The sequence below is a fragment of the Anomaloglossus baeobatrachus genome, chromosome 1, assembly GCF_048569485.1.
Source record: "Anomaloglossus baeobatrachus isolate aAnoBae1 chromosome 1, aAnoBae1.hap1, whole genome shotgun sequence".
Lineage (NCBI taxonomy): Eukaryota > Metazoa > Chordata > Amphibia > Anura > Aromobatidae > Anomaloglossus > Anomaloglossus baeobatrachus.
This window is the reverse complement of record NC_134353.1, coordinates 582,990,827-583,006,510: the sequence shown is the minus strand read 5'-3', so window position 1 is coordinate 583,006,510 and position 15,684 is coordinate 582,990,827. Positions and strand designations below refer to the sequence as shown.

Genomic DNA, 15,684 nt, shown 5'->3' with positions numbered 1-15,684 from the left:
CTGCCACTGAAGGGGTGGGTGTGTGTGGGGCCCAATTTTTGGAAAAAAGGGAGACTCCGCTTGGAGTAACCCTTGCTTGCTGTGTTTTTAAAAGAAGCCAAGATGAACAGAGCTGGGATCAGGAAAGACTTTGCTACCTACCCCGGTGTCATCCTGGGGACGGATAAGAATGGCGTATTTTTGAATGTGCTTGATGCAAATCTAGCTGTGAAGTGTACAACTGGGGCACAACTGCTGCCACTGAATGGGTGGGTGTGTGTGGGGCCCAATTTTTGGAAAAAAGGGGAGACTCCGCTTGGAGTAACCCTTGCTTACATTGTTTTTAAAAGAAGCCAAGATGAACAAGTCATGGGTCAGCAAAGACTTTGCTACCTACCCCAGTGTCATCCTGGGGACGGCTAAGAATAGCGTATTTTTGAATGTGCTTGATGCAAATCAAAACATCCTGTTTGCAACTAGGGCCCAAGTGCTGCCACTGATGGGGTGGGTGTCTGTGTGGCCCAATTTTTGGAAAAAAGGGAGACTCCGCTTGGAGTAACCCTTGCTTGCTGTGTTTTTAAAAGAAGCCAAGATGAACAGAGCTGGGATCAGGAAAGACTTTGCTACCTACCCCGGTGTCATCCTGTGGACGGCTAAGAATAGCGTATTTTTGAATGTGCTTGATGCAAATCAAAACATCCTGTTTGCAACTAGGGCCCAAGTGCTGCCACTGATGGGGTGGGTGTCTGTGTGGCCCAATTTTTGGAAAAAAGGGAGACTCCGCTTGGAGTAACCCTTGCTTACATTGTTTTTAAAAGAAGCCAAGATGAACAAGTCATGGGTCAGCAAAGACTTTGCTACCTACCCCGGTGTCATCCTGGGGACGGCTAAGAATAGCGTATTTTTGAATGTGCTTGATGCAAATCAAAACATCCTGTTTGCAACTAGGGCCCAAGTGCTGCCACTGATGGGGTGGGTGTCTGTGTGGCCCAATTTTTGGAAAAAAGGGAGACTCCGCTTGGAGTAACCCTTGCTTGCTGTGTTTTTAAAAGAAGCCAAGATGAACAGAGCTGGGATCAGGAAAGACTTTGCTACCTACCCCGGTGTCATCCTGGGGACGGCTAAGAATAGCGTATTTTTGAATGTGCTTGATGCAAATCAAAACATCCTGTTTGCAACTAGGGCCCAAGTGCTGCCACTGATGGGGTGGGTGTCTGTGTGGCCCAATTTTTGGAAAAAAGGGAGACTCCGCTTGGAGTAACCCTTGCTTGCTGTGTTTTTAAAAGAAGCCAAGATGAACAGAGCTGGGATCAGGAAAGACTTTGCTACCTACCCCGGTGTCATCCTGGGGACGGTTAAGAATAGCGTATTTTTGAATGTGCTTGATGCAAATCTAGCTGTGAAGTGTACAACTGGGGCCCAAGTGCTGCCACTGAAGGGGTGGGTGTGTGTGGGGCCCAATTTTTGGAAAAAAGGGAGACTCCGCTTGGAGTAACCCTTGCTTGCTGTGTTTTTAAAAGAAGCCAAGATGAACAGAGCTGGGATCAGGAAAGACTTTGCTACCTACCCCGGTGTCATCCTGGGGACGGATAAGAATGGCGTATTTTTGAATGTGCTTGATGCAAATCTAGCTGTGAAGTGTACAACTGGGGCACAACTGCTGCCACTGAAGGGGTGGGTGTGTGGGGCCCAATTTTTGGAAAAAAGGGAGACTCCGCTTGGAGTCACCTTGCGGTGTTTTACATGACTTTAGAAGGGCGTGCCATGCCTATATCTGTGTGTCCTCCTCTTTTTCCTTGTCCAGCTGTTTTGTTTTCGCATGAGTACATGTCCTTGTCACTTTCCCATGTGTTTGTGTTGTGTTGTGAGTTGTTTGTCACCTTTTGGACACCTTTGAGGGTGTTTTCTAGGTGTTTTACTGTGTTTGTGATTGCCTGCCATTGTTTCCTATGGGCTCGAGTTCGGTTCGTCGAACGTTCGACGAGCCGAACTCGAGCCAGACCCCCCGTTCGGCGAACCGCCTCGAGCCGAACCGGGACCGGTTCGCTCATCTCTAATCCAGACATCTTCCTCATACTTTTCCCATTTCATTTGAGTGCTGTTTCCATCAATTTTAGTGATTTTCATGCCCCACCCCAGACGTGCTGGGAGGGTCTTCAGTAAAAATACTTGAGTTTCCCATTGACTTCCATTATACTTGAAACTCGATACAAGCACCCGAGCAGTCCAATTTGCTTGATTCGAGTACCGGACACCTGAGCATTTTGGTGCTCGCTAATCACTGCTGCTAACTGAAGTGATTTCACAGCAAAGAAACTGAATTGTATTTCATACACCTTATATATGAAGAACTGAGTGACACTACTGGGCAATAATGGAGAAGCTTATCAGATGTTATAACTACATTTTAAATGTGCTGCAAATTCATCAAGTTGCCCTGTTACTTGACTTGATTATGGTTGTATTGTAATTTAAGAGGGACACACACATCTTGCATTAAGTTTTATTGACACAATATCATAGTTTAAAAAGCACTGAAGGAAATGAATGACTTTACTCTGTACAATGATAATCTAAATTACATTAACTGCATGGCAAATGGTAATAAAGTATAACCTTGAAGCACAAAATCCATCTTGATAATTCCCCTGGTAAAGCAAGCATATTTCTAAACAGAATGCAAACGTACAGTGCTCTGGAGAGGACTGAGAACAAGAGACATCAAGACTCAGTGTACATTGTAAACAGGAGGTGCATAAGTAAAGGCGTGCTAAATAAAACAATCCTATCATATAACTGCTTCTTTAAGATGTTATAAAACTGTGTCATACACAAGTGACATACCCAAGGAAAGTGCTTCACATAACACACACAGTAAAAGTACATCATAGTAGTTTACTATTACAAACAATAACTATTCCTCTGTGTTCTGCAATGTTGCACTTTTCCTTTTATATAAGTGGACCTAACACTTATTTTTTAAAGACATTTCATAGGGGCACATTATAGAAGTGGGAACCGGTAGAAAATTCTAAGCTGCTTGCTCAAGCCAAAATACAGAAGAACAGTCTGGACGTGAAAGAAGGAAAATTACACCTGAAGAACTCAGATAGCCAAAGCTACAGTGTGTCCATTCTTACCCTTTCTTCAATTTGGTTAAAGGGAACCTGTCAGGTCCAGTATGCACCCAGACCCACAAGCAGTTCTGGGTGTATATTGCTAATCCCTGCTTAACTGTCTCAGCATCTAATAGCATACAGTACATAAAGAGATCTTTAGAAAATGTATTTTAAAGATCTTTTATGATATGCTATTGAGTGCAGAGTCTAGTCGCCAGGGTAGCATTTCTCCAAATAGTCTGCCCTCTTAGCATATTAGCACTCCCACAGGGGCATACCTGTGTCCATTAGATAAATAAATGTAGCTCCGGCACACCTTAGAGAATAAAAATGCAGAAGGTCTTGGGTGGTGCTGAATAAATTTTTATTAAACCAAGGAATAAAGTCTATACCAACGTTTCGGTCCACATGGGACCTTTTTCAAGGGATCTATCAGACTGATGAGAAAAACAAAAACAGAAGGGAAAATAAATATACAATAAAGAAAAATATATTATCAAGAGGGAAATATTATAATAATGAATGAGGAGAGATACAACATGGTATAATGCAATATTACAATCAAATAGTAACATCTTATGGTACAGAAGTTGCAAAAGCACATGATACCCTTGAGAAAAAAGGTAGAATCAACACGAAATCACGGTGAATGTATGAACATGTGATACCATGGACAGATGCGGTAACTAGTAAGTAATGCATATGAACATACCTAGAGTATCGGAGAAAATAAATATGCACCAACGGAGAACATATGTAATCGTCAACAGCGTCTAAGAGTAGGGTTGGGTGCTAGATGAGGAAATGAAAAAGCTCTTAAGTACGCAAAAATGATACATTGATAAACAGTGTAATCACTGACATATAGTAAATACCTGTGACCGTATAACCCAGGTTATGTACCACGCTAATTACACGTAAAAATGGGAGGAGTCTTGTTAGCAAAACCTTAGAAGGCGAGATTCTGTTTGTGTTCTAAATAAAGAAAAGGTAAGAATCAACAGAGAAACGTACAGAAACGAGCCCAATGAAATGAACAGTATGTTATGTCCAGAACACACTGTTCATTTCATTGGGCTCATTTCGCCCGGCAGAACATACACATGGTATGGTCTTGGATAGTCAACATTTACTCCTTGGTGCGATTCTGTACGTTTCTCTGTTGATTTTGCAACTTCTGTACCATAAGATGTTACTATTTGATTGTAATATTGCATTATACCATGTTGTATCTCTCCTCATTCATTATTGTAATATTTCCCTCTTGATAATATATTTTTCTTGATTGTATATTTATTTTCCCTTCTGTTTTTGTTTTTCTCATCAGTCTGATAGATCCCTTGAAAAAGGTCCCATGTGGACCGAAACGTTGGGATAGACTTTATTCCTTGGTTTAATAAAAATTTATTCAGCACCACCCAAGACATTCTGCATTTTTATTCTCTAAGATGTGCCGGAGCTACATTCATTTATCTAGTGGTCATCCTTTCTCCAGAGCACCCAACCAGATAGTGAGCCAGGCTTATTTTTTCTACCTGTGTCCATTGTCACCACCTCAGATGCTGGGTTTAGACATGAGCAGAAGTCCTGCCACTTCCGGTTATGTGCATTAGATCTCTTTAAAGCCAGGATGCGTACACCCGGTTTCATAGTGTACATGACCGGTAGAGCCGGGACTTCTGAACATGTGCACTGACCCTAAACCCAGGATCTGATGTGGTGCAGCGGACACAGATACGCGCTTCACCGCCGATTATGCTGGGCATTGAATAGCATGTTAGCACACCCCTGTGGGCGTGCCAGCATGCTAAGAGGGCGGACAAGTCGGGGGAAATAATGTCCCTGTGCTTATTAGTATATTATAAGGGATCTTTAGAAATACGTTTTCTAAAGATCTCTTTATCTATGCTAGTGTATACAGGGACAGTTAGGCAGGGATTAGCAATATGCACCCAAAACTGCTTGTGGTTCTCACAAACCAAAATGAATAAAATATTGAGACATGGCAACTTTACCATTAACAGCCTGCAATGCACTTGACGACCACTGGGGGTGTGGTGGGGGGCACATATGAAACATATAGCTTAGACATCTTGTGACAGAGAATTGTAAAATCATGTTTCTAAAAAAGATGATAATTTTGAGCCATATTCTGAATTTTAGGATACACTAAACCAAGAGAAAAGATGGGGAAGGGCACATCTGTATATCTTTTGAAATAGCAGGATGGCTTTTCATAATATTCCATAGAATTTTAAGAAGTCTCAAATCAATTTATTATCCCTATTGTAAAAGTAGCAATTTTTGTTGCTTTTAAAAATAATGATTATGTTACAAGAGACACCATGGAGTTTCCATTTAGTTTTTATTGATATCCAAATTTACTAATAATTATATGGAGATTTCAATTGCCTAAAATAAGCAAATGTTTGCAATGTATTAAGGTCTATTTTTCTGAGTTATGGCCTATGAACGAACGCTGATTGACTATATATACAAGTGCATCTCAATAAATTAAAAAATGCTCAAAAAATTAATTTATTTCAGTAATTCAATACAAAAAGGGAAACGCATATATTATATAGAGTCATTACACACAGAGGGATCTATTTCAAGTGTTTATTTCTGTTAATGTTGATGACTATGGCTACAGCCAATGAAAACCCAAAAGTCATTATCTCAGAAAATTAGATTATATAAGACCAACTGAAAAAATGACTTTAAACTCAGAAATGTTGGTGTACTGAAAAGTCTGTACAATAAAGGCACTCAATACTTGGTCGGGGATCCTTTTGCATGAATTGCTGCATCAATGCGGTGTGGCATGGAGGCGATCAGCCTGTGGCACTGTTGAGATGTTATGGAAGCCCAGGTTGCTTTGATAGCAGCCTTCAGCTTGCCTGCATTGTTGGGTCTGGTGTCTCTCATCTTCCTCTTTACAAAACCCTGTAGATTCTTTATGGGGTTTAGGTCAGGTAAGTTTGCTGGCCAATCAAGCACAGTGATACTGTGGTTATTAAACCAGGTATTGGTACATTTGGCAGTGTGGACAGGTGCCAAGTCCTGCTGGAAAATGAAATTTCCATCTCCAAAAAGCTTGTCGGCAGAGGGAAGGATGAAGTGCTCTAAAATTTCCTGGTAGACGGCTGCACTGACTTTGCTCTTGATAAAACACAGTGGACCTACACCAGCAGATGACATGGCTCCTCAAACCATCACTGATTATCGTAACTTCACACTAGACCTCAAGCAGCTTGGATTGTGGCCTCTCCACTCTTCCTCCAGACTCTGGGACCTTGATTTCCAAATGGAATGTAAAATTTACTTTCATCTAAAAACAACACCTTGGACCACTGAGCAACAGTCCACTTCTTTTTCTCCTTGGCCCAGGTAAGACGCTTCTGGCGTTGTCTGTTGGTTATGAGTGGCTTGACCCAAGCAATGTGATAATTGTATCCCATTTCCTAGATATGTCTGTGTGTGGTGGCTTTTAAAACACTGACTCCAGAAGCAGTCCACTCCTTGTGAATCTCCTCCAAATTTTTAAATGGCCTTTTCTTAACAATCCTATCAAGCCTGCGGTTATCCCGGTTGCTTGTGCTCCTTTTTCTACCACACTTTTTCCTTCCACTCAATCTTACATTAATATGCTTGAATACAGCACCCTGTGACCAGCCAGCTTCTTTAGCAATGACCTTTTGTGGCTTACTCTCCTTGTGGAGTGTGTCAATGACTGCCTTCTGGACATCTGTCAAGTCAGCAGTCTTCCCCATTTTAAATGCTTAGGAAGCCTTTGCAGGTGTTTTGTGGTAATTATTCTAATTTTCTGAGATAATGACTTTTGGGTTTTAATTGTCTGTAATCCATAATCATCAACATTAACAGAAATAAACACTTGAAATAGATCATTCTGTTTGTAATGACTATGTAAATATGTGTTTCCCTTTTTGTATCGAATTACTGGAATAAACTTTTTGAGAATATTCTAATTTATTGAGATGCATTCGTACAAGTTGATCATATACTGGCCTGTTTATCTAGGCCAATGTATAATGATGGGAGCAGAACAATCTTTAATATGATCTCTTTATCTCTAAAAATCATGAAAAAGATAGCACATAAATTAATCAGTCCCTTCATAAACGAGTCTTTTGCCCATTGGGTGATCATTGGCATGTTTATATGGGTTGGCAGTTGTGAACGAGCATTCTCACGGGCGTTTGATGATTTGCGGCTCATCAAAATGCACCTTCAGGGAACAATTTTTTTGTGGTGTGTCTTAGCAATGAAAAATGATCTTTGTACTAAATTGATGGAAAATTTTAGCAGTGAACTAACTTTTGTCAACATGATTGTCTAATGCAGAGTATATTAGGAAGGAAAAACCCTCCAGTAAGAATATTTTTAATATCTACTGCAGATTCTCAGAAAGGTTTTAGATTCAGGTTGTTATTTCTTTCTCAGAATTGAAAATAATTAGACAACGTAAACTCTTGCTATAAAATTCCTAGTATGCAAACATTTCTCATAGGCTTTGTTTAGATTAGTAGTGTTTTCCACGCATTTGTGGCTCTGGTATTTTTAATGGCAACAATATAATTGTCTTCAACTTCATTACTGCCGTCAAACACAGGAATCCTGGTACAAACCTTATAGACCTAATTATTAATGGACCATTTCAGGACCAGTTAATAACTATTAAGATTAGAAAATAGAAAAGACACTTCTTTCACCCCTGAAGGACCCTTTCTAGTTCAGATTCTTTGAAAGCAAAGCTGCTCCTATTGCCTGGAATAGCCACTGTCAATGATTGAATGATGACAAGTAATATATAACTACAGTTCTAAACATTTCAACCACAACAATTGCAAAAATGAGCCATTGTGTTCAGAATGTTAATATACAAAACTATCACGCTTAGTGTAAGCCTGGAGACTGGCATGAAATAATAATGAAGCGTTACTGCTCTATCACACATACCCTTTCACTGTTTTATTAGACTGAAGCTGTGATTAAATGAGAACAAATTCTGATTTCTGAAATAAAATGCGAAACTTTTTTTTATTGAACTGTAATAGTGTATATGATAATCAGAAAAAAAATATCAGTTTGGAGGGGAAAAGCATATACAGCAAAGTAAAGGCAATGATTGAAAAATGGATCATTCTTTGTTTCGCATACTCTTTGGCCCATAGTGGTTTTTGAAAGGTAGATTCAGGTAATAACGGTGGGTCCTTTACGTCCGGTCCGTTCATGTATCTGGGAAAGTTTCAAAGCGATGGCTATGAGAGGGCCCAGCACTGCCTAAGGGAAGAGGAGAAAAAATAAACAAAATAATGCATAATAAGCTGCATTCAAAGAATGAAATACATTTATAGAAGCTCCTGTATGAAATGTATATGTATTATAGCATAATTGCAGTAATATACTCACTGATTACAGTCTTCCCTGGTTTCCAACTCCACTCAAGTCCTCTTCTGGATCACGCGACTTCTATTCCGACTCGCCGAATCACACTGGGGTCTATATGTGAGTCCTAAGTGGCTTTTTCCAGTATAAGTCCATGGAGCCTTATTCTGACTCTTCATTAATCTACATTGTAAATGGACTTCCGTCTCACATATAGACCCCTGTGTGATCCGGCGAGTCAGAATAGAAGTCACATGACCCAACAGAGGACCGGAGTGGAGCAGGAAACCAGGAAAGACAGTGAACATTAAGTATATAACTGACACTACAATACATATACATTCATTTGGGTAATAAAAATGTACATGGGAAAGCTTCTTTAAGGTCAAGAGTTTAAGTACACACGCTCTGAAACCAAACCAAAGTATGCCTCGAAAATGAAAGAACTGTAGTTAACCCCTTCAGCCCCAAGCCTATTTTGACCCTAAAGACCAGGCCATTTTTTGCAATTTTGACCAGTGTCACTTTATGAGGTTATAACTCTGGAACGCTTCAACGGATCCCGGTGATTCTGAGACTGTTTTCTCGTGTCATATTGGGCTTCATGATAGTGGTAAATTTAGGCCGATATTTTTTGCGTTTCTTTGTGAAAAAAACGGAAATTTCGCGAAAATTTTGAAAATTTTGTAATTTTCAAACTTTCAATTTTTATGCTCTAAAACCAACGAGACATATGACACAAAATAATTAATAAATAACATTTCCCACATGTCTACTTTACATCAGAACAATTTGGGTGGAAAAAAAAATAATTTAAGGAAGTTATAGGGGTTCAAAGTTTATGAGCAATTTCTCATTTTTACAACAAAATTTACAAAGCCACATTTTTTAGGGACCACATCACATTTGAAGTGATTTTGAGAGATCTACATGACACAAAACACCCAAAAGTGACACCATTCCAAAAACGGCACCCCTCAGGCTACTCAAAACCACATTCAAGAAGGTTATTAACCCTTCAGGTGCTTCACAGTAACTAAAGCAATGTGGAAGGAAAAAATGAACATTTTACTTTTTGCAACAAAAATGTTAATTTAGCCTCAAATATTGCATATTCACAAGGGTAGCAGGATTAAGTGAACCCCCAAAATTTGTTGGGCAATTTCTTCTGAGCACGCAGAGACCTCATATGTGGTGAAAAAACACTGTTTGAGCGCACGGCAGGACTCGGAAGGGAAGGAGCGCCATTTGACTTTTTGAACAGAAAATTAGCTAGAATCGTTAGCCGCACCATGTTGTGTTCGGAGACCCCCTGAGGTGCCGAAACAGTGGAGCTCCCCCACATGTGACCCCATTTTGGAAACTAGACCCCTCATGGAATTTATCTAGATGTTTATTGAGCACTTTGTACCTCTGGGGGCTTCACAAAAGTTAATAGAGTTGAGCCGTGAAAATAAAAAAAAAATTTTTTACCACAAAATTGTTACTTCAACCAGGTAGCTTTTTTTTTCACAAGGGTATCAGGAAAAATTGCACCATAAAATGTATTGTGCAATTTCTCGTGAGTACACAGACACCTCATATGTGGTGGAAATCAAATGTTTGGGTGCACAGCAGGGCTCAGAATGCAAGGAGCATCATTTGACTTTTCAAACGCAAAATTGTCTGGGATAATTAGCGTATTCCATGTTGTGTTTGGAGACTCCCTGAGATGCCGAAACAGTGGAGCTCCCCCACATGTGACCCCAGTTTGGAAACTAGACCCCCATGGCATAGAAAAAAAAATAGGGCGCACGCACAAATGTTCTGCAAAAAAAGGGGGGGGGGACTAGGTGGGATGGAAAAAATAAGTCCTGTCCAAAGTCGAGTACGACTGCAGGACGATTGCTGATCAGGTACCTAATTGTACATGTTTTTTTTTTTTTTTTTTTTTTTTATTTGGGGTGCACAAAAAAAGCAAAAACTAGAGCAACAATTACGTACCTGATCAGCCAATCACGTAGCTGATCAGCACTTGGCGGCAGGCAGGTGGGTGAGGAGGGGGGGAGAGGGAGTGGGAGATGCGATTGGGGATAGTTAGAAAAGAGCCACGAACAATACTTACAGGATGGATCAGAACAGCGGCAGATTAGGGGGCGGCAGATGGGGGGGCGGCAGATGGGGGGGCAGCGGCATATAAAGGGAGCATCTGTGAATGTGAGATGGCGGCGGCTGGGATAGGGTGGGGCGGATGGGAGAGTGCGCAGTGGATGCAGGAGCGGCAGAGGATGGGGGGGAAGGGGAGATGGGAGGGAAGGGGGGATGGGAGGTGAGATTGGGGATAGTTACCCTACAGGATGGATCTAGGCAGCAGGATCACGGGAGATGAAGGAGGCAGCAGATCGGGGAGGGTGAGAGGCGGGAGAGGGAGCGCAGCGCAGATCACGGGGGAGACAGGTGAGCAGAGCACAGATCACGGGGGTGAGAGGTGAGGGAGCGCAGATCACGGGGGAGACAGGTGAGCAGAGCGCAGGTCATGGGGGTGAGAGGTGAGGGAGCGCAGATCACGGGGGTGAGAGGTGAGGGAGCGCAGATCACGGGGGAGACAGGTGAGCAGAGCACAGATCACGGGGATGAGAGGTGGAGGGAGAGCGGACAGCAGATCACGGGGGTGACAGGTGAGGGAGCACAGATCACGGCGGTGACAGGTGAGGGAGCGCAGATCACGGGGGTGACAAGTGAGGGAGCACAGATCAGGGGGGTGACATGGGAGGGAGCGCAGATCACGGGGGTGACAGGTGAGGGAGCACAGATCACGGCGGTGACAGGGGAGGGAGCACACATCACGGCGGTGACAGGGGAGGGAGCACACATCACGGCGGTGACAGGGGAGGGAGCACACATCACGGCGGTGACAGGGGAGGGAGCACAGATCACGGCGGTGACAGGGGAGGGAGCACAGATCACGGCGGTGACAGGTGAGGGAGCGCACATCACTGGGGTGACAGGGGAGGGAGCACACATCACGGGGGTGACAGGGGAGGGAGCACAGATCACGGCGGTGACAGGGGAGGGAGCACAGATCACGGCGGTGACAGGGGAGGGAGCACACATCACGGCGGTGACAGGGGAGGGAGCACACATCACGGCGGTGACAGGGGAGGGAGCACAGATCACGGCGGTGACAGGGGAGGGAGCACAGATCACGGCGGTGACAGGGGAGGGAGCACACATCACGGGGGTGACAGGGGAGGGAGCGCACATCACGGGGAGACAGGGGAGGGAGCACACATCACGGGGGAGACAGGGGAGGGAGCACAGATCACGGCGGTGACAGGGGAGGGAGCACAGATCACGGCGGTGACAGGGGAGGGAGCACACATCACGGGGGTGACAGGTGAGGGAGCACACATCACGGGGGTGACAGGGGAGGGAGCACACATCACGGGGGTGACAGGGGAGGGGGCGGGTAGCTGACCACGGGGGGAGCGTGCAGCACATCATGTAGGGGAGAGGGCGGGCACCGATCACGAGGGGGAGGGGCCGGGCAGCAGATCGGAGGGAGCGGTGGCACTATGACAGATGGAGGAGGACAGGGATCGCGCAGCACATCACGGAGGTGAGGGGCCGGGCAGCAGATCAGTGGCACTATGACAGATGGAGGAGGACAGGGATCGCGCAGCACATCACGGAGGTGAGTGGGCGGGCACCGATCACGAGGGGTGAGGGGCCGGGCAGCAGATCGGGAGGAACTGTGGCACTGTGGCAGATGGAGGGCGGCGGCAGCGGATCGAGAGGTGTGGGGGTGAGGGTGCGGGCAGCAGATACGATGGGTGGGGGTGCGGGCAGGAGATCGGGGAGACAGGTGGCAGATCGCGGATTGGGAGGCTTTTCGCCAGTTTCATACAGTGCAATGGCAGCGCGGCAATTTCAGGGTCCCATGCTCCGGTCTCATAACAGCATGGGACCGGAGCTTGTCGCCCTGCCATTGCACTGTGTACACTCACTGTGCTGGCGTGCTGAAGGGACGACAAGTGAAGCTGATGGGGGCGGTCACCGGCAACAGGTCCACTGTGATTGGAGAAATCGGTCACAAGGCCGATCTCTCCAATCAGAGCTACTGGAGCTGGGGGAGGGTGATCCAGTGAGGTCACCCAGCTCCAGCCAATGGCCAGTGCTACAGCTGCACTGGCCAGGGCTGGATTTCAATGTTTCAGTCATTTTAAATGGCTGGAACATTACAGTGGCTGTGATTGGTTGAGCGGCGTTCGTCAGCCAATCACAGCCTCCGTAGGTCCGGGGAGGAGGCACCACCCCTCCTGAGGTCAGGAACAGGTCCCCTCCTCCCCGAATCTGCAGTTTTTGTTAGCCGATCGCAGTCACCGGAGGCTCCGGTGCCGCGATTCCGCCATGACGGAAAGATCCGTCCTTGGTCGTTAAGGCCCAGGGCACAAGGACGGATCTTTCCGTCCATGGTCGTGAAGGGGTTAAAGGGTTGCTTTCCCCTTTCATCTTAAAGAGCGCACCCAGGGGCTGTCTGGTTTCCTGTTTTGCCAGGGGTGGTGTTCTCCTGAAGATTAACAGTTCAGATCACTAGCTTGAGTTATGTGCTCTCCAACACTGAAGAAACATTGGAGGAGCACTGGTGTACTTAAGTAGGCCAAAATGTACACTCCAATGCTCTAGCCAGCTTTACGTCAGCACTTACCAGCTCTATTAAAAAGAGCTTGTAAGCACTGCATAATAAACTTAAAAGTCAATATCACAAGAACTTATAAAATATATTCCTCCTATAAGACACAGGGTTTTTGCACTGATCACTCACACTGAAAAATGGCTAAAATCCTTCCTTCTAAAAGCAAGACTGATTACCAGTTCCCTAAGATTTCAGATTACATCTGCCTACTGAAGTTTATGAGGAGGGAAGAAGGAAGACAGTGGAGCAGACGAAGCAAATTCACAAATTGCAGCTTTCTAGTAAGTGTTACCACATCTGAGTGATGGATTCACAGTTACACAGCTTAGTAAACTCCATGCAGCTTCTGAGCATGTGCTTCATAGAGAAAATAGAGCAGGCACCCTCATACTCCTGTGAATTGTGTAAGCGACATCATACTATAGCAGCTAGTATCCACTCACTAGCTCAGAGACAACTGAAAATTAGAAACAGAGCCTGCTGAGGGGAAACTGGTGAAAATCTTAATATTAAAATGTCCACAAACACATGACATTTTACCAAACTTGAATGAAAAATGTAGTTGAATTTACAATGCCAAAGTCTACGCTAAGTCTCTACTTACTATACCTCCTAAACAGCAATTTTATTCTGGTATAATTAATTTACATACGTGGTATATTAAAAAATGAACTTCTGTTAAAGGCATGAACATCCCCCAAAAAAGATCACAAATACTGAGCTATCTTAACAAACACCAAATAGATATCGCTCTTCTCCAGGAGACTCACTTCAAGAAGACGTACACACCAGTAACAAAAAATAAGGTCTACACCAGATGGTTTAATGCCAATTCCCCAATCAAGAAAAATAAAGGGGTCTCGATTATTATCCATAAAAAGATACCCTTTAACCTCAAAGACGTCATTTTTGATCCAGACGGCAGGTTCATCTTCTTGAAATGCCAACTATACAACTCCTTATACACAATCATAAACATCTATGCCCCAAATACTAACCAGCTGCCCTTCTTTAAGAAAATATTCCACACTCTGCATCTTTTTTTCAGAAGGGAATATAATATTAGGAGGTGACTTCAATATCCCTCTACACCCTCCATTAGACACCTCAGATGGACATTCAACGATCCCAATTAAAACAGTAAATTTCATTAAAAAATCCCTCACAGAATTACTTCTGGTCGACAGCTGGAGGATCTCACACCCCTCAACCAAAGATTACTCTTATTACTCACAAGTCCATAAGAAATACTCCAGAATAGATTATCTATTCATACCCCATCAACGTCTAAGCAATGTTCAAAAAATTAATTATGATATAATATTACTTTCTGATCATGCCCCCCTACTTTTAAACATAAAGATTTCACAAGGTAGAAGACGCCCACTCAATTGGAAACTCAACAATAGTTTAATAAAAAACAAAACTTCTCAAGACTACATAAGATCTTCCATCCAAAACTACTTTAGAGAAAATTGCTTCAATAACATATGTGACCCTAACGTTTGGGATGCCCACAAAGCAGTTCTACGAGGTACTTTAATAGCACTCGGCACTAGAACCAAAAAAGAAAGAGAAAAAACAACAATTTTCTTTCTAGACCAAAATAAAAAACTTAGAAGGACAACATAAAACAAATCAAAACCCTTCATTAGAGAAGGACTTATTCAAGCTAAGATCTGAGCTCAGAGCCCTTTTAAATCAAAAAAGCGAAAAATACTTTAACTATGCAAGGTTTCGATCCTACCTGTACTCCAACAAAAGTATACGGAATTTAGCAAACATTATTAAAAAACAAATAAATGCAATATATATCACAAAAATTAAAAATACGAATGACAAAGTACAGTCATGGCCAAATGTTTTGAGAATGATACAAATATTAATTTTTACAAAGTCTACTGCTTCAGTTTTTCTAATGGCAATTTGCATATACTCCAGAATGTCATAAAGAGTGATCAGCTTAACAGCAATTACTTGCAAAGTCAATATTGGCTAAGAAAATGAACTTTAACCCCCAAAACACATTTCAACATCATTGCATTCCTGCCTTAAAAGGAGCAGCTAACATTGTTTTAGTGATTGTTCCATTACCACAGGTGTGGGTGTTGATGAGGACAGGGCTGGCGATCAATCAGTCATGATTAAGTAAGAATGACACCACTGGACACTTTAAAAGGAGGCTGGTGCTTGGTATCATTGTTTCTCTTCAGTTAACCATGGTTATCTCTAAAGAAACACATGCAGCCATCATTGCTCTGCACAAAAATGGCCTAACAGGGAAGAGTATCGCAGCTACAAAGATTGCACCTCAGTCAACAATCTATTGCATCATCAAGAACTTCAAGGAGAGAGATTCCATTATTGCCAAAAAGGCTCCAGGGTGCCCAAGAAGGACCAGCAAATGCCAGGACCGTATCTTAAAACGGTTTCAGCTGCGGGATCGGACTAACAGCAGTGCCGAGCTAGCTCAGCAATGGCAGCAGGCTGGTGTGAGTGCTT

The 15,684-nt window shown here is 43.3% G+C and overlaps 1 protein-coding gene across 1 annotated transcript in view; it reads right to left on the bottom strand.

Moving 5' to 3' along the window:
• Window positions 1-4,515: 4,515 nt before the first annotated feature.
• PGM5 (phosphoglucomutase 5) overlaps window positions 4,516-15,684 on the bottom strand; it is a 359,677-nt gene continuing 348,508 nt past the window's right edge. The window contains exon 11 of the mRNA XM_075317778.1: window positions 4,516-8,402. Coding sequence (XP_075173893.1) covers window positions 8,313-8,402 — 90 coding nt within the window. The 3' untranslated portion in view covers window positions 4,516-8,312. The remainder of the gene's footprint in view (window positions 8,403-15,684) is intronic.